Raw genomic sequence first — 20,708 nt, forward strand, 5'->3', positions numbered from 1 at the left:
GAAGAAACACGTAGAAGAACAATAGTTGCAGTGCTTTGCACTGCAACCTATGGGCTCCCCTGGGGAGCCCATAGGTTGCTGTGCTGCAGCACTGCATCCTAATAAAAAGCTCCGGTGAGAAGCGGCAGCCAGAACGCGCACAGCGTACTCTCAACTGGAAATGGAAGTAGTAGTACAAGACACCAGCTCTGAGATTATTAAAACTAGTTCTGGACTGCAACCAACTTATTCTGAGATGTCAAGTAAAATCATCTGTCCATGCAGGAAGATCATTTCACTTGTATTTAGGCCTGTAATGATAATCAATAAATCAATTAATCGCACGATAACTTTTAATGAGCTCGATAACTTTTCCGGCAGCGATAATTTCTATTTGCATGCTTGTTTGCTTTCCTCATCTCTCTCTCAGAGACTGAATGTCAAAAGGCTTCTACTGGTCTCTACTGACTCCTCTCGTTTCCAGGTCTCCAACCTTTTTTCCTCTGAGAGCTACTTTTACAAAATAAAAATGGCCGAGAGCTACTCGTGTTTTGTAACATTTATTCTCATCGCTCATTTCGAACAAACAAACTCAATAAGCTATCTTTTCCTGAACATTTACAATATGTTACTGTCCACATCTCACATTCTGTATTAAAACATCACAAAAATATCTCATCTCATTATCTCTAGCCGCTTTATCCTGTTCTACAGGGTCGCAGGCAAGCTGGAGCCTATCCCAGCTGACTACGGGCGAAAGGCGGGGTACACCCTGGACAAGTCGCCAGGTCATCACAGGGCTGACACATAGACACAGACAACCATTCACACCTACGGTCAATTTAGAGCCACCAGTTAACCTAACCTGCATGTCTTTGGACTGTGGGGGAAACCGGAGCACCCGGAGGAAACCCACGCGGACACGGGGAGAACATGCAAACTCCGCACAGAAAGGCCCTCGCCGGCCCCGGGGCTCGAACCCGGACCTTCTTGCTGTGAGGCGACAGTGCTAACCACTACACCACCGTGCCGCCCCTCACAAAAATATTATTATCGTTATTATTATTACTACAAATACAGATATTGTTACTTATTCACTTATCATTGTTGTATATGTCCATGTCCCTGTATCAAGACATCTGAAAATGAAATGTTATCATGGATCACTTACAATTTCTACAAACCAAGAATCAAAAACTTTACCCAACAAAAAACTTTGGAAAGTCCGGGTCCGCTTTGCAGTGCGCAATAAATCCGGAGTGACGACCTGTCATTGCAGGTGGTCCGTCAGTTGTAACAGACACCAGCTTTTCAATAGAGATCTTTTTTCCACAAAGTAATCCTTTACTGCGTTATAAATATCAACTCCTCTGGTTGTAGTTTTCAATGGGAGTAAGGTCAATTGAGTGACCTTCAAAACGGAAGAGCTTATCTCGCAGGTCAGGCCCAGGCTGCATTATCAAAAAGAGTACAGGCTGATGCAGAGCTGACCAAGTTCCTCCAAGAAGATGCACTTGATGATGCATCTTGTGATCCCTTGATGTGGTGGCGTGACAATAAAAAAAAAAAAAGATATCCTTTGTTGGCCGACTTGGCTCAAAAATACATGTGCATTTGTGCAACAAGCTCCAGCTCAGAGAGAATGTTTAGCACAGCTGGCAACATTGCTACACCTGAGAGATCCTGCCTTAAAGTGCCATTCCACCATTGGATGTATTCTTTGGCATAAAATACAATATATTTTATGACAACATGACTAGACAGAGAAATCTTTTAGCTTCAAAATGATATATCAAACAATTTTTTGACAACAAGTATAGACCCTTCCCGCATGACGTCATCGCGCTGCGAGATTTTGGTAGTCGCCATATTGGAAGACCAAGTACACATCTATGCAAGTAGATACATACATAAAACAAACTACACCTGAAATGTAGCCAGGGCCGGTTCTGCCCTAATCTGGACCCGGGTGCAACATCGCGCAACCCCCCCCCAAAAAAACAAAAAACACACCAATCTAAATCAGGACAACCAGTGTTCGAACTACGGGGGCACTTGGGGGATCCGAGATCCCCTGAAACAGACATGAGATCCCTTGAAAACATGATTTGGGAAATGTTGGGGGGTGTCTAAAATATTGGCAAAATGATGTTTATTGACATAGCAATCGTGTGTAACGGGAAGCATTTGCATATCCGAAGTGTTGTGTTTACATCAAAGATAAAATAAACCGATATGACAACGACTGCTGCTGCCAGGTTGGTTGTTGAGTAGCCTGGCTGTTTTTTTTGTTCTTGCGTGTGGTATCATTGTTGACGCGAGGTTGTTTTTTGAACATGCTAATGCGGACACGATTTCCCCTGATGAGTTATGACTTCAGACGCGATGCGTGTGTGGAGTCCGCGTGATATGTGCGTAAGATAGGCTTCTCGTGTTTGGAGATCCGCGCTCCGAGACAAGCGCAAGCACCCCCCCAGGGGAAAAAAGGGACCCCCCGAAAATATCGGCATAGTTCGAACACTGAGGACAACCATCACATAACTATAACTATAAACATTTTAGATCAACTATTTTAACTAAATGGGCTATAATAAATAAGCCTGCAGGCAGCCACGGCGGGCTGCCTCAGAAAAGTAACCATTCAATGACACAACTGAAAGCCTGCAGCCACGGCGGGCTGCCTCAGAAAAGTAACCATTTGTCCTACCTTAACTCGTTTTGCTTTTTCTGCCTCCTTTTTTGTATTTTCGACCCTGGGTTTATTTTCTTTCCTTTTCTGAAAACCCGATTTGTGTCCAGACATTTTGTTCTGCTACCAACGAACTAACTCGTCAGGTCTCGTCTCTCGAGTTCGCGATGAAGGGCAACAATTGATACATTTTTACAAACAGCCAATAAACAGCCAATAGGGAGGTTGCAACGTTCAGGCTCTCCTTTGCTCACAGACACTCAGTAATGCACTTATTCTCTGTCTCCTGGCAGAAAGCTCCTTGGTTTGCTTGTGTCTCAATCACAGCTGGTATTCTGTAGAAAGACTTCTTTTCACCTTTCCCATCAGCTTTGTTGGAACACCCTAACACAGCACAAAAGTTTACCATTGTAGGTTTATGATGAATCAAGTGCCTCGTGGGTTTAAATTCCGCGCGCTGCCGTTATTTCCCCCTGATCACGAGTTTGTTGGTCTTCCAATATGGCGCAGGGTTTGTTTACTTCCGGTTTCCGGTGACGTCAGTGGGAAGGGTCTATATTAATTTTGCGACCTACCCTTTTAATTCACCTACCCTTTTAATTTCCGCGCGGTAGTGAAACGTGATGTCATCGGCAGGTTCCCCTTCTTGTGTACCATGTCACGTGTGACGTGGCACAGATTATCAGCAATGGCGGATAGAACGCGATTTCCACTTGTCGATTGCTGTGCTGATATTCACCATCGACCGTCTCCTTTGGGCATCACTTGCTATTTTCCTTCGCTTCTTTTCCGAAGCTGACAATCGCGTTCTATCCGCCATTGCTGATAATCTGTGCCACGTCACACGTGACGTGGTACACAAGAAAGGGAACCTGCCGATGACATCACGTTTCACTACCGCGCGGAAATTAAAAGGGTAGGTGACTTTGGTCGCAAAATTAATATACTTGTCGTTGTCAAAAAATTATGTTTGATATATCATTTTGAAGCTAAAAGATTTCTCTGTCTAGTCATGTTGTTATAAAATATATTGTATTTTATGCCAAAAAAATACATCCAATGGTGGAATGGCACTTTAAGCCACACAAAGTCAACATGCTGGTATTTCTTGCTCGGAATCTGCCAGACTAAAGTAGCTACGGATTTACATATGACCCAGGGCCGTGCAAAGACCTTTGGAGGGGCAGGGGCTCAACATTCAAAAAAGGGCACTTGGAACAAATTTTTCACACAAGTTAACTTTATTCAAAACTAAATTTCAATTGCAACTGAACATTGTGTGTGTGTGTGTGTGTGTGTGTGTGTGTGTGTGTGTGTGTGTGTGTGTGTGTTCCATCTAAATGCTGCAGTATTCTTCAAAGCAGCAGTCTTCGGTTTGCCATGTTCTTGAAAATGTCTATGACAACACTGTATTCAATATGGATATCTTTCTCAATTGCCAGCAGAAGAAGGTCTGACAGCTTTTCTTCATGACAAAGGCTGCGCAGTTTTGTCTTCACTAGCTTTAACTTTGAAAAGGAACGCTCTACCGTTGCAGTTGACACAGTTAGTGTTCCATATATTTTCAGCAGCCCAGCCAGCTCTGGAAAAACCAAGTCGGCATAGTTCTCCTTGAGCACAGAAAGCATGGATGCCACACTGGGGAGGCAAGAGTAGGAGGAGTGAAAGACTTTAAGTTCCGTCAGTAATTTCTCCTCTTCCTCAATCTCATAAAACTCACAAAGCTTCCTGACAGATGCTAGTGCTTCTTCTGGACTTTTCCGTGTTTGCCAGTTGTTTTGTTCATGTAGTTCAAACTAAAGTTTCCGAATCTGCCACGTTAATGAAATGGATGGAGCAAACGGTTTAAATATAGCCTAGGCGGCTTCATTAAATGATAAACAACCCTACGCATTTACTGTTGTGTTCTAAGCTGCACAATATTGCATGTTCAGATAAGAAATGAAAGGAGACTTTCAGTGTGACCTTACCATGCCGTTCCTCGCACTGTCTCCCACTGTCAACCGCCTGCATGCGCTTTCTGCACGGAGGCTCACTGAATGCATGACGTCACGGATTGATGCCCGCATTTACATAGAAAAACGTTATTTTATAAATCTATAATTTCTAGGGCTGTAACGATACACCCAACTCACGATTCGATTCGTATTGCGATTTTTGACCCACGATTCGATACACCCACGATTTTTTTTAAATGTTTTTTTAAAAGTAGTAAATTTGACTTATTAACATTTACTTACTTACATTAATTATTTAATAACAAATAATTCAGACCACTGCAGAGAATGAGTAATATGTATGCAAAAATGAACAAATGTATATCCAAAGACTGTTTTATTTCTCAAAATAATACTGTTGAGCCGGAAGCTCTGTTTTTTTCGGTTCTGAAAAAGTCATTTTTCCAAATCGTGTAAATCTGTTAAGATTTTTTTTGGGTGGGTGGCTCTCTCACTGTCTCACTCTCATAGGGCCAATGATTTTCTGTGATCGCGGAAAACAGATGGAAATTACGGAATTTTTATGGTGAAACATTGCTCGCGTGTCAAAATGTAACTGCCGCAGAAGGCTTCCGCCCAAGCAGACATGCCTTCAGTGTTGCCAGATATTGCTAACGTTTTCCACCCCAAAATATATTCAAAACCAGCCAAAAAGCACCTAAACCCGCCCAATCTGGCAACACTGCATGCCTTTCCGGTCAAGTGATTGTGATTGGCTTGTGGCACACCTAGCCAGCCAATGAGCTGCTTGTTTACAGATTCGCTCCCCGCGTCGCAACCAGAATGGCGACCGCTTAAAAGAAATGAATGCTCTGCCAGTGGCGAGTGTGGACGTTGCGTGACTCGCAGAAGATTGTCGCAGGTCGGCGAAAAAACGACTTACTAATAGATATAAAAAATAAAAGTAATTTAAGTAAGTTTAAAATGTAATTTAAATAAAAAGTAAAAGTATTCATAAATTGAAGTTTGGAAGCGCCTCTGTTTTTGGGCTGAGGAGAAGTTTGAAAGGGTGTACCGCAATTCTGCCTTCTTGTATCGCGACACGGATCGTGGCTCTGCGTATCGCGATTTCGATACGCATATTGTTACAGCCCTAATAATTTCATATATTATTGTCAAATTGTAGAGAAGATTGATGTTGGAGCTAACTTATCTTTTACAAATATTAAAAAAAAAAACAACAACAAAACAGTCCCTATGAAAAGGGCACTTTGGACAGCAAACAGAAAAGGGGCAGGGGCTAGAGCACTTGTAGCACCGGTTCATTGCACGTGGGTGATATGACCTGATGAGGCATCTGCTTTTATTAATGTGGAGTGTTTTTGTTGTTAGTTTGCACTTTTTGTTTACAAAGGTCCTAACTGGCAGTTTGTTTTCCCTGTCTGAGCCTAATGTTTAATATCTTTTAAGGGCAATTTTGTTAGAGACTTAATAATCCATTTTATTTATTGTTTTAGGGCGGCACGGTGGTGTAGTGGTTAATGCTGTCGCCTCACAGCAAGAAGGTCCGGGTTCGAGCCCCGTGGCCAACGAGGGCCTTTCTGTGTGGAGTTTGCATGTTCTCCCCGTGTCCGCGTGGGTTTCCTCCGGGTGCTCCGGTTTCCCCCACAGTCCAAAGACATGCAGGTTAGGTTAACTGGTGACTCTAAACTGACCGTAGGTGTGAATGTGAGTGTGAATGGTTGTCTGTGTCTATGTGTCAGCCCTGTGATGACCTGGCGACTTGTCCAGGGTGTACCCCGCCTTTCGCCTGTAGTCAGCTGGGATAGGCTCCAGCTTGCCTGCGACCCTGTAGAACAGGATAAAGCGGTTAGAGATAATGAGATGAGATGAGATTTATTGTTTTGGTTGTGTTTGATTTTTATTCAAGTGCAGTTTTTTGTTAAGTCCTTGCCGTAAGCCAGACTACATTAGGCTATTCTTATGTTAACAAGTCCATTTTATTTAGGCCTATTGTTTTTGGTTGTCTTGCAGTTCCTGTGTTAAATGTTCTTTAGAAAGTAAAGTTTATTGATCTTTGAAAGGGTGTATTTGCATTATTATTCCATTATCATTATATTAGTTGAAAATGGTCTTAAAATGTCAATATTATCGTTTATCGCAATAATTTCTTGGTCAATTAATCGTCCAGCAAAATCTGTTATTGTTACAGGTCTACTCGTATTAAGGAATTTTCTCCTCAAATTCAGTTTTCTGCAGCGTGATTCCTTATTGATCAGACACTGATCTCAAACGGATCAAATTAAAATGTTTTTGTACTGACTCAATGTAGAAGTCATAAAATGTAAATCTATAACAAAAGTTTGGCTAGAAAAAAAAAGGGGTGCCTAGGACTTTTGCACAGTATTTTTTTTTCCTTTTACCTCATATGTACCGTAATCCCTCAATCAAGACATGTTCAGCACCCAAAGTTAGCGTCTCTCATTTTTCACTGAGCACTGGTGCTGAATAAAAATTTTGGATAAACGTTCACTTTAAATGTTTTTACGCATTACAAAAAAAAAATCAGCAGCTGCCTAAGTGCAATTTTCTCACACGGTGAAAGCCAGGATTTGGTCAAGGTGTGAAACTTAATCAACTGAATTTGCATTGTGAAAATGCTCCTGTACCAAAGTTGGAATGAAATCTTTAAAAGCATTTTTTTTTCCCTTTCCTACTTTTGCAGGTAACCAGATGTTAAAAAGCTCTAACCCTATTCATGGTTGAGAAACACGCAAATAAGAAAGAAATCTCAGTTCAGCGGTTGTCAGCACTATATATAGTGGAAAATGTCAATTTCACAATGTGAAGGGTTTACCCAGTCCAGCGCACACATTTATTGCCTCATAGTGAGAAAACAGCAAAATGGAGCTCCCCATGCTTCAGTGAACAAATGATGGTTATGAGAGTCTCAGGCAGGGTGAAATGAGAAACCTGAACTCGACAATAAAGAAAGTTATTTTTAAATAAGAAGCACCTCATGGAACTGGCTTGCTCTTCACTCACATACTTTATTTGATCGTATATAGTGCTTAACACATGTTCCTAATAATCTCACAGACATCAGTACAAAAATAAATGTTCCACCTGCCATCTACATTGACATCCTCCAGGTCTATATCCGAGATTGTATAAGTGCCAAACATCAATCTTGTAACCTTTATTTCTTAAGATAAAGATACATATCTTAAGTTGCAAACATTAAAATATAGACAAAACATGGAAAAAAAATTACAGAACTGCTAAAAATATCCTGTTTACAATTTATACTTAAAAAAAAAAAAGTCTCAATAAGGCTGGAGCTCATACCGGCCACTGTTGTCGTGTGCGAGTTTGAAATCCGATCAATCCTGTCAGAGGAGTAGCGATTTTTGTGAAATTGCAAACAACCCCTGTGTAGCCACATCCATGGCAGGTGGCGCCACCTGGTGAACAACTCTTGTTGGACTATGTCTTTAGAGTCTTCTGGGTGAGTTTCAGTGAAAACATCCTAGCAGTTTACGAACGGTAGTGTTTGGTGTGACGAGTCACCCAAAATTTTCGAACATCCATAAAATGTTAAATATGACAGGTGGCGCACCCGTCTTGACAACTTTTATACATGCCCACCCGGGGAACATTCCATACGAGTTTGATCAAAATCCGATCAATCCTGCAGAAGGAGTAGCGATTTTTGTAAAATTGTGAACGGACGATGCTTTGATTGCCCAAGCTCATCCGGCTTGGCCTATGGCCGGATGAGCTGATGAGTCTATTTACATAAGAATTCTTAAATCTATTGGAATTTATTTGAAGGTGATGGCTACCGCTTTTCCTTAAGTTATATGATGTTTCTTTCCTTTTCGGTAAAATAGCGTATAACGGCTGGGACAGGTCTAAATTACGTTTCTTAAAAATATTAAGATCTGCTTTCTCTAAGAGAGTATGAATATTTACTTTATTTGAGCTATATTTCCTTTTATAACATCTGTCTAAAAAAACTCTGAATGTGTGTCAGATCTGAATCGGAAGCACCATAAATAAAAAGAGTCCATATAAAAAATTAGGCAAAACTAAAAGTATTAAAAAGTCAATCTACCTCTACCTGAGAAAAACCTTTGTTTCTGAGTGACCCACTTACTTACTTACATGCATGCATGCATGTTATTTACCAGCTTAAGGTCGGTCCGTATCGTGAAATACCGTGACTGAGGTCTTGAAAGTACTGACCGAGGCCCTCTGGGTCAGTATTCAAGGCCGAGGTCTCGGTATTTCACCATACGGACCGACCTTAAGCTGGTAAATAATATATAATTTTTTTTCTTTACCAAATTCTAACAGAAAACGAGAGCGCCCGAAAGGGAAAACCGAGCTGAGCCGCTATTTTGAATCCTCATTCACGGCTGTAATGCAAATGGCTTCCTCCTCGGTATACAAGTGCACTTCCATGGCAGGAAAAAAAAACTACATTTTGCCGCCTATGTAGTCCCCTATTTATACAAAATTGAGTTATTCAGGATTCAGTCATGTTTTTGCTTGGCGTTAGCAACAGTTACAGGTTTTTAGCTTTCTCCTGAAAAGTTTTATTTTATTTCTTCTTCCTCAGGGTAGTAAAACTCGCTTTCACTGTGAACACTGTCATTATCGCTATCCATGCTGTAAAATTAATGCAATTTTGAATCCTCATTCACGGCTATGTTTGCTATACAAAAAGCTTTAAAAATGTTTTTAACAAGAAATTATTTGCAGCAATTTATGTATACATACAATATATTAAAAAGGCCATGGAGATACTATGACTCACATCGAAGGCCAGTGGTGTACAAAGGATAAATTCATGAGCTAGTCCAGTGGGAAAGTGAAAACTCAAGTGTACTTGCCAAATCCCATGTTTGCGATTGACTGGAAACCACTAGGATAAAATACAGTAGCGAACATAATGCAATAACGTTTGCCAAGCTATTTAGCGAGTTAAATGCATGAATATGGACTACAGGAAACAAAAATGAAAGGGACAACTGCGTAACCAATATCCTTATGCAATCCTGAAAAGGTGTTGATGTGGCTCCAAAAAAAAAAAAAAAGTTACTACGTTTGTTGACAAACATGTATATTTGATTCTGGCTAGCATAATAATATGATTTTATTTTCAGAAGATTAATAACCAGTTTAGCTCATGCTAATCTTATACTGGGCCTTCAGTTTTGGCACAGGTTTTACACATGGGTTAAAAGCACAGTGAAATTCATCCTCTGCATTGAACCCATCTGAAGCAGTGAACACACGCGCGCACACACCCAGAGCAGTGGGCAGCCACACTACAGCACCCGGGGAACAGTCAGGGGTTCAGTAGCTTGCTCAAGGGCACTTCAGCCCAAGGCCGCCCCACGTTAACCTAACCTGCATGTCTTTGGACTGTGGGGGAAACCGGAGCACCCGGAGGAAACCCACGCAGGCACGGGAAGAACATGCAAACTCCACACAGAAAGGCCCTCGCCGACCACTGGGTTCGAACCCAGAACCTTCTTGCTGTGAGGTGACCGTGCTAACCACTACACCACTGTGCTGCCCAATAAAAACTGTTCCAGTCAGATTGCACCTCAGCCAATGTGTGTGGTGCAGCAGGCGGTTAGACTCAAGCATAGGCTACAGTTACAGAATTGTGAAGCGTATTATGTTTAAGCATACGTACTAAATTCAAACATTTGCAAAAGTCTGGTTGTTAAACCTATTTAATAAGTTCAATTTATAAAGCGCCTTTCTCAAAACCCAAGGTTGCTTTACAATTATAGGAAAAGAAGAAAAAAAAAAAAGTCCACCAAATAAAGGTCAGGATGTCATTCCAATGGAGTAGCAGTCACAGTCCCACCAAAAGGCGCACGAAAACAAGTCCCACACCGCCAGCACAGCTGCCGCGACGGCACCGGGCAACATCATTCAGAACACTACGCCATGGATCCACAAAGTGAGCACAAATGCAGCGCCACGCAGAGCGCTAGTATGTCCCAAACCGCCTGCACAGCCGCCACCGAGCAACATCATTCAGAACATAACGCCAAGCATTAAAGCACTGCTGCACAAAGCACTGGACAACCACGATGCTAAAACGAGCAATGAGCTCACAGCAGTCCATAGCTAGGAGCACAGGCATCACCCACGGCAGACCAAGGCCTGGAGGGAACTGACGCCCAAAACTGGGTCCGGTGCTACACCACAACCAGCGGACAAAAACACTCAAAAACAAACATCAAACTACACAAACACACAAAAGAGAAAATAAAAAAATAAAAAATAAATAAATAAAATAAATTGCCTGCCAGGCAACCACAAAGAGTTGAATTTGCTCTACAAGGACTTAATCTACAGTGCTGAGCGTAAATGAGTGCACCCCCTTTGAAAAGTAACATTTTAAACAATATCTCAATGAACACAAACAATTTCCAAAATGTTGACAAGACAAAGTTTAATATAACATCTGTTTAACTTATAACAGGAAAAAGTAAGGTTAATAATATGACTTAGATTACACATTTTTCAGTTTTACTCAAATTAAGGTGGGGCAAAAATGAGTACACCCCACAACAAAAACTGCTACATCTAGTACTTTGTATGGCCTCCATGATTTTTAATGACAGCACCAAGTCTTCTAGGCATGGAATGAACAAGTTGGCGACATTTTGCAACATCAATCTTTTTCCATTCTTCAACAATGACCTCTTTTAGTGACTGGATGCTGGATGGAGAGTGATGCTCAACTTGTCTCTTCAGAATTCCCCATAGGTGTTTGATTGGGTTCAGATCAGGAGACATACTTGGCCACTGAATCACTTTCACCCTGTTCTTCTTCAGAAATCCAACAGTGGCCTTAGATGTGTGTTTAGTCATGTTGGAAAAGTGCACAACAACCAAGGGCACGGAGTGATGGTAGCATCTTCTCTTTCAGTATAGAGCAATACATCTGTGAATTCATGATGCCATCAATGAAATGCAGCTCCCCGACACCAGCAGCACTCATGCAGCCCCACATAAGGACACTGCCACCACCATGTTTCACTGTAGGCACCATGCATTTTTCTTTGTATTCCTCACCTTTGCGACGCCATACAGTTTTGAAGCCATCAGTCCCAAAAACATTTATCTTGGTCTCATCACTCCAGAGTATAGAGTCCCAGTAGTCTTCATCTTTGTCAGCATGGGCCCTGGCAAACTCTAGGCAGGCTTTTTTGTGCCTGGGTTTTAGGAGAGGCTTCTTTCGTGGACGGCATCCATGCATGCCATTCCTCTGCAGTGTACGCCGTATTGTGTCACGGGAAATAGTCACCTCAGTTTGGCTTTCTACTTCTTTAGATAACTGCAGTGAACTCGCATGCCGATTTTCTTCAACCCTTCTCATCAGAAGATGCTCCTGTCGAGGTGTTAACTTCCATGGACGACCTGGACGTCTCTGTGAGATGGCTGCAGTTCCATCTTTCTTCAATTTTTGTGCCACTTTTGCTACAGTATTCTGACTGATAAGTAAAGCTTTGCTGATCTTCTTGTAGCCTTCACCTTTGTGGTGTAAAGAAATTATTTTGTTTGGGGAATTCTGAAGACAAGTTGAGCATCACTCTCCATCCAGCATCCAGTCACTAAAAGAGGTCATTGTTGAAGAATGGAAAAAGATTGATGTTGCAAAATGTCGCCAACTTGTTCATTCCATGCCTAGAAGACTTGGTGCTGTCATTAAAAATCATGGAGGCCATACAAAGTACTAGATGTAGCAGTTTTTGTTGTGGGGTGTACTCATTTTTGCACCACCCTAATTCGAGTAAAACTGAAAAAATGTGTAATCTAAGTTATATTATTAACCTTACTTTCACGTTTAAGTTAAACAGATGTTATATTAAACTTTGTCTTGTCAACATTTTGGAAATTGTTTGTGTTCATTGAGATATTGTTTAAAATGTTACTTTTCAAAGGGGGTGCACTCATTTACGCTCAGCACTGTACCTTTGAGAAAGCAAACTAACAGGAACAGAGCATGAAATGTGCATTATAAGAGAACTGCCATGTTCTCGAGGCAAACCATTTGTCCTTTAATAAAGACGGACGTATGCAGGATCAGTGAGGGCAAGTTCAATAAACTGACGAGCAGGTCGAAGGCAATAACATTCAAGTGAAACATGTTGCTGCTCTAATGCATAGTGCAGTCCATTCACGAGAGTGGCTAAAAGGATGCTTTAGAGTGATTCAATGAATTCCCAATGAAAGACTTGACCAGCTACAAGCACCAATATAATTCAGGCCTATTCAATGACCTCAAACATCAAAGCCAAGGTAAGGTGCTGAAGAAAAGCCTCCAAAACACATTGAACACAACTGCGCCCATGAACAGCCTCCTCAATTACCTAGCTCACCCAGACCACCGTCGGACAGTATGAAAAGACAATTCCTTTCTACAAGCAGCAATGCCACCTGCACTTTAAAAAAGCTGATGTAATGCCTATGAATCCATCACCCACAAGGGTAGTGGGTGAAGCCATCTCCTTCTGATCACTTTGATTTAGGATCACCTATAAAGGAGCCGCTGGCTCAAGTACAGATCGCCCTGCAGCCTTTTTACAAAGAGCAAGAAGAGAACAAGGACAGCTGTGTCGGCAGAATTAAAGCGCTACAGAAGGCCGCGTTTCAATGTGACATAGCAGGTGTGAGACAGTCCACGTTTTCCATTGGCATGGTGAGGATAAAATCACTTTAAAAGTCCATTAAACTCTTGTGCAATACCTTCACTTAAATATGCTCAACACTAGAATGTGTGTAAACAAGGCAACGTTATATTACACTGCTGGCAAACACTACTTAGCCAGAACAGGACAAATTACAATATTTCATAAATGAAAACACAATTCAGTTGAAAAGTTTGTTAAGGGGTGTTCACATGGCACATATTTGCATCGATGCTGCACCGATGTATTTTGCTGCGATATATCTTACACCGGTGTAAATTTTGTGGAGCGTTCACACGTCACAAACCTGCTTACTAGAGAGAAGCGTGTTAGCACTGGTGCAGCCCCACTTGCGTTCACACGGCAGTTTTTGCGACCGTGCTATACGATAGTAATAATGCGGAAATGAAACATGCGCATGCGTGAAAATGTACTTCCTTTTCCCGGTTGTCATGGCATCACCAAGCGCCGGGAAAACAACGTGGATGAAGACACCAGTGTTGCCAGATACTGCTGACGTTTTCCAGCCCAAAATATGTTCAAATCCGCCAAAATGCACTTAAAACCGCCCAATCTGGCAACACTGGAAGACACGCAGTTCTGTTGTTGTTGATATTCGCCATTTTGGAAGCACAAAATACCAGGATGCAAATTATGCAATGCCCGTATGTAATCAACTTTCCTCACGCGTAGCGAGTCTAGCCCTGTAGCGTTCAGACGTCCCATTTTATATCGGTGCTGCCCCGCAAACTAGCATTTATTCCGGAGTAAATTTCTTAAACCACCTCCCGAGCAGGGTTAGATTTGCACCGGTTTAAGCAGCTTTCAGGGGCTACACCGCTATAACTTTGTACCGTGTGAACGCTCTACCGGGGCAGCCCCGGTGCTACACCGGAGTACAAGTTGCCCTGTGAACACCCCTTTAGATTCAACATGCAATTCCGACATTAGCCCCCATGATGGGTTGCCGTATCAAGCCCCAGTAGCAAAAATACACAGTCAGGTATGAACGTTCACAAATCAGGCTCTTTATGTCAACCAGTGGGGAACCCAGAACTGTTTTCATTTGGTCCAGAAAGTGTTAAATGTCACAGTGAAAGCAATGTGTGCACATTTACTTTATAATCAACATTCATGTTCATTTTATAACCACAATCTATCACTTTCTGTAAGCAACACAGTTGCTTTTATAAAAGTTTGTCTTTTAAGTTCACCAACATTCAAATACACAAAAAGGAATGTTGAGTTGGGACTGTTCAATTAATGGCGTATTCACACCTACGTTGTTTGGTCCGGACCAAACGAACCAAATTTCCCTTGGTCCGGACCTTTTGGGTTGGTCTGAATACAAACCACCGAACTCTGGTCCGGACCAAACAAGCGGACCGAGACCGAGCTGCAAGGTCGGACTCGGTCCGGACCAAAGGAACCCTGGTGCGGATCTTTTGGAGGTGTGAAAACAGACCGGACCTAATCCGACAGTTTTGCCTTTTTGTACCTCGGGAGCTTCCGTCGTTTGTCGAGCATTATGGGAAACAGAGTCTTGACACTCCACCGCAAAGTGCAAACACTGCTTCGGTTGTCAAGGGAACCTTACAACAGTCGTTCAGTCATTCAGACCAGTGGTAGGCTAGACTACAGAGTACAAAAAACGAGTAGGGGGCAAACGTGGGCCGAGGAAGAAACGCGCACCCTTGTGGATATATGGGCAGATGTCCACATATCTGAGCTTTTGGAGAGAACACACAAAAATGCCGACGTGTTTGCTGTATTCAGTGAGAAAATGAAGGAGAAGGGGTTCACGCGCTCCCCAGAACAATGTTGGCTAAAAGTGAAGAAACTCCGTCAGACCTACATTAAAATCAGGGACATTCTTTCAAAAAGTGGCGGTACTAGCGACGCAAAAAAGAAATTCATCTATTGCGTGAAGAGCCAGAACTGTCACAACATGATGTGCGCTCATCAGCGCTATCCTCCGTAGCCGCCTTGCCCTTTGTCGTCGTCGTTGATAAATTACTTGTACAACAGCATAGTAATCGCACAATTGTGAAAACAGTAAAAACTGGAAAAAACATATAGCTTTGATGACATTAAAAAGAATAACAGCACGGAAAGCCTCCATGACTACTTTTGAACTTAACGCTTTGTGCGCGTGTCGTCTCTGACCAATAGCTGAGCGACCTCAGGGCGCGTGGCTTTGTTGACAGATTTTGGTCCGCTTACTAAAATGTACAGTGTGAAAGCGAACCGCACCAAAATGAAAAAAAAAAAAAAAAAAAGAAACATTTGGTTCGGACCAAAGCAAGTGAACTATCGAACTATCCTGGTCTGAATACACCCTAAAACTTTCCTAAATGGCATTAGGCTACCAAAAACACCATAGGTTCCCTATGGGTGCATGTGGCTACTGCTTATAAATAAAACTGTTCTCTGATACCATGTCCATACAGTAAACATAGCATATATATGTACTCTATGAGGCAGTAGCCACAAAAATGTAACGTAATCCAAAAAAATGAACAATTAAAAAAAAAATCATCAAAGTAAAATATACCATACCAAGTGTCTGCACTTTATACTATTCTACTCTTACAGTTTTCGAAACGGAAACCTCTGAACCGAGGCTAACATACACACGCTGTCGCCATGACCCAAACTCTTATTTCCCGGAAAAGGCCCGGCGCTAGAGCTCAGTGGTCTCAATACTCTTTGACAACTTCCTGTGACAACTCGGAAGTGCATCACATCGACATCACACACAGGACCACTGGCTGAAAAAGGCGAGGAAAGGGGGACGAGCTGAAGTATATTTTAAAATAGGAACGTACTTTCCCTCGGTAATAAGCATAAACATGTCTGAAAGCGATTACTTTAGTCTAGTCCATTTATTTTGAATGGCGAACCGAATTGCATACGCTCACCGGCCATTTTAATACAAACACCTGTATACGCATGCCCGCTTCACCATTGTTACATTCATTCTTATATTCTTACAACACGATGACATAATGGCTACAGGCTCTATATGAGGCAGTAGCCACAAAAAAGCACAATATCCAGAACAGAAGATCCAAAATAGACTACAAAAACCATTTAAGGGTTGTTTTACAATCAATCAGGGTACGCAAGCTAAAAATCACATTTAACACTTATCTTCAATATCAAAAGGCTTGACTAAATAAACTTGGTTGTTTATTGTAGCCCTGTGATAGCTCTATTTACCATGCAAAAAATATTTGGTGATAACGTTATTTTTTGGTGAATGGATGGCAATATATGTCATATTTAGCAAAATTACTCGTGTCATTTAGAAAAAGTGCTTTTTTGACCACAGGTAGCTCCAAAAGGGATGCACTTAAATCATTCTTTATACCATAAAACACATATTTGGTTCCATATCATTGGAAACATAGTTGAGTTTTAATGTTGAATGCCAGTAAGTTTTCAGACTGTTTTGATCAAATTAGTCTGTAATTGTGTCAAAAAAAGTCCTCTCCGAGACAGCTAATTTTTCAATATAAAATAACATATCTAAAATGATTATTTTCATCCTAAAATGTGGTCAAGATATTGGGACATAAATATTAGAGACAACTAACACAAAGCTTACAGCCTTATATTTAAAAGCACTATGGAAGTAGTGGATTCTGAATTGTCAAAAAAAAAAGTCCTCTCCGAGAATCACTTCATTTGTTTCTCCCAGCCCTGCTTAAAGCTACACTTAATCTTCTTTATCTTATAGCAGATTACACAAAACTACCATACACACGTCAAAAATTACCTGAAATCTATTCTTTAACTTGTCCTTCACTTAAAAACTGGTACAAGAACCAGTTTGAATCAATTTGAATTTTGGACCCCTGGGACACAAACTTTGTACCCTGATTGTAAAACAACCCTTAAATTACACTACCTGAACGAAGGAAGGAGAAGAGAGAGAGAGGTCACCACACTGAATTCTGCTCTGAAGTCTCACACACACCAATCAATAACATGTCAATCTAATCACATTTTGTGCAAAATTTAAATAAATATTGGGCGGCACGGTGGTGTAGTGGTTAGCGCTGTCACCTCACAGCAAGAAGATTCTCGGTTCGAACCCAGCGGCTGGCGAGGGCCTTTCTGTGTGGAGTTTGCATGTTCTCCCCGTGTCTGCATGGGTTTCCTCAGGGTACTCCGGTTTCCCCCACAGTCCAAAGGTTAGGTTAATATGGGACAGCCTTGGGCTGAAGTGCCCTTGAGCGAGGCACCTAACCCCCAGCTGCTCCCCGGGCGCCGTAGCATGGCTGCCCACTGCTCTGGGTATGTGTGTGCACTCGTTGCTCACGTTTGTGTGCATGTGTGTTTTCATCGCTTCAGATGGGTTAAATGCAGAGAGGACTTTTACAAGTATATGAGTGATGAATAAAGTTGTTGCTCTTCTTCTAAATATTGACTGGCACTGAGAGGTATATCAGATATTTTCCATTCAGCTGAATGGAATATATCTGATATACCATGAACCCCCCCCCAGCAATTATTACTACTACTACTATTATTATTATTACTACACACACATTCCTTTCAGGTGTTCAACGCATCTTTCTCTTCCAAAATTCTCTCAGCATCTTCTGTATTTAACAAAGCAAACCTGGCGGCGGCGGCACGGTGGTGTAGTGGTTAGCGCTGTCGCCTCACAGCAAGAAGGTCCGGGTTCGAGCCCTGGGGCCGGCGAGGGCCTTTCTGTGCGGAGTTTGCATGTTCTCCCCGTGTCCGCGTGGGTTTCCTCCGGGTGCTCCGGTTTCCCCCACAGTCCAAAGACATGCAGGTTAGGTTAACTGGTGACTCTAAATTGACCGTAGGTGTGAATGTGAGTGTGAATGGTTGTCTGTGTCTATGTGTCAGCCCTGTGATGACCTGGCGACTTGTCCAGGGTGTACCCCGCCTTTCGCCCGTAGTCAGCTGGGATAGGCTCCAGCTTGCCTGCGACCCTGTAGAAGGATAAAGCGGCTAGAGATAATGAGATAAAAAACCTGGCGGCCATGTTTCTTTACAAAGTGTCACAGTCACTCGCGAACACGCAAGTTTTACGTCTCCGACGTGTGATATCATGTTGTCTTGACAACCATGCAATATCGTAAAACCAGATTCAACACTCATTCTCTGTTGGGTAGAATGACATCATACATGTCGGATAAGCGATATGCTAACAATATTGCGTGCTATCAAACCAAATGAACGAAACCCGCTAGAAGGGAGCAGAACATGTTTTTTTTTTATTCCATCGAAAAAAAAGTGTCCTCCCCTCCTAGAACTGCCACCTTATTGTGGTGGAGGGGTTTGTGTGCTTGAATGATCCTAGGAGCTATGTTGTCGGGGGCATTATGCCCCTGTTAGGGTTTCCCAAGGCAGACAGGTCCTAGGTGACAGGCCAGACCAAGAGCAGTTCACCAAAAAACCCCTATGGAGAAAAAATCCAGGACCGTGACGTCGCCCGGTAGGACGCAGCCGGGGCCCCACCCTGGAGCCAGGCCCGGGGTTGGGGCTCGTATGCGAGCGCTTGGTGGTCGGGCCTTTGCCCATGGGGCCCGGCCGGGCTCAGCCCGAAGAGGCGACGTGGGCCCGACCTCCTGTGGGTTCACCACCCACAGAGGTAGCAGTAGGGGTTTGGTGCAGTGTGGATTGGGTGGCAGTCGAAGGCAGGGGCCTCGACGACCTGACCCCCGGACACAGCGGCTGGCTGTTGGGACATGGAATGTCACTTCGCTGGGGGGGAAGGAGCCTGAGCTTGTGCGGGAGGTTGAGAGGTACCGGCTAGAGATAGTCGGGCTCACCTCCACGCACAGCTTGGGCTCTGGAACCCAGCTCCTCGAGAGGGGCTGGACTTTCCACTTCTCTGGAGTCGCCCATGGTGAGCGGCGGCGGGCTGGTGTGGGCTTCCTTATAGCTCCCCAGCTCAGCCGCCATGTGTTGGAGTTTACCCCAGTGAACGAGAGGGTCGCCTCTCTGCGCCTTCGGATTGGGGAGAGGGCTCTTGCTGTTGTTTGTGCCTACGGGCCAAATAGCAGTATAGAGTATCCGGCCTTCTTGGAGTCCCTGGGAGAGGTACTGAGGGGTGCTCAGACTGGGGACTCCATTGTGCTACTGGGGGACTTCAATGCTCACGTGGGCGATGACAGTGACACCTGGAGGGGCGTGGTTGGGAGGAACGGCCTCCCCGATCTGAACCCGAGTGGTGTTTTGTTATTGGACTTCTGTGCTAGTCACAGTTTGTCCATAACGAACACCATGTCCTGTATGTATAATAATTATACTAAGGTTATTTATCTATTTCCAAATGCAATATCCTTCACAAGTGCTCAGTTTCACTTTCCTCAAGCATGCGTTATGTGAATGCCTGTACATGTGCAAATCTTTCATGTTTGCAGTTTTTGTCTCTGTAATATCTTTGTAAATTTGTAAACCCTTACGTACGTAAATCTTGAATCTTTTATCTATGTATCTGAGGGCTGTTTTGTAAGACAGCGTGCTGAATTTCGTTGTGTATCTTACACAATGATGATAAAGCAATCTTGAGCCTTGTCTGTATAAAAGTTTTCGAGCCGTCATATTATCTCATCTCATCTCATCATCTCTAGCCGCTTTATCCTTCTACAGGGTGGCAGGTGAGCTGGAGCCTATCCCAGCTGACTACGGGCGAAAGGCGGGGTACACCCTGGACAAGTCGCCAGGTCATCACAGGGCTGGCACATAGACACAGACAACCATTCACACTCACATTCACACCTACGCTCAATTTAGAGTCACCAGTTAACCTAACCTGCATGTCTTTGGACTGTGGGGGAAACCGGAGCACCCGGAGGAAACCCACGCGGACACGGGGAGAACATGCAAACTCCGCACAGAAAGGCCCTCGCCGGCCATGGGGCTCGAACCCAGACCTTCTTGCTGTGAGGCGACAGTGCTAACCACTACACCACCGTACCGCCTCCGTCATATTATGATGAATAGAATTTTGTACCGGTATAGCTTTCAGTAAAATCCATGCATTTGCGAGATAAGAGAGCTTTACGAACTTTAATAGCACGACAGGATGGTATAATAAGGTATGAACAAGGTACCTGTGTCAGCCTCCTTCACCTCTTCTTTGTCGTGCTCCTCATGCCACTGCATGGTTCGGTAGTAACTGAGCATCACTTCCCACAATGCTTTGCACAGGTCAGTCAGGCAGGGGATGTAGCTGTCTGGAGTGATGTGCTGATGGGAGAGAAAGATCATCATAAATCAGGTTCAATTAGCCACTTAAATTCTCTGGGTGAACTTCCCTGAAGCACGCCTCATTAGGGGTGTTCACACGGCAACTTTTACTCCGGTGTAGCACCGGGGCTGCCCCGGTAGAGC

The 20,708-nt window shown here is 43.1% G+C and overlaps 1 protein-coding gene across 2 annotated transcripts in view; it reads right to left on the reverse strand.

Annotated features, from left to right (window-relative positions):
• Positions 1-20,708, reverse strand: part of vps50 (VPS50 EARP/GARPII complex subunit) — a 457,944-nt gene that overhangs the window by 246,905 nt on the left and 190,331 nt on the right. For both annotated transcript variants that reach the window (XM_060942755.1, XM_060942754.1), the window contains exon 13: positions 20,429-20,564. In XM_060942755.1, coding sequence (XP_060798738.1) covers positions 20,429-20,564 — 136 coding nt within the window. The remainder of the gene's footprint in view (positions 1-20,428; positions 20,565-20,708) is intronic.

Source organism: Neoarius graeffei, chromosome 16 (genome assembly GCF_027579695.1).
Source record: "Neoarius graeffei isolate fNeoGra1 chromosome 16, fNeoGra1.pri, whole genome shotgun sequence".
NCBI classification, from domain to species: domain Eukaryota; kingdom Metazoa; phylum Chordata; class Actinopteri; order Siluriformes; family Ariidae; genus Neoarius; species Neoarius graeffei.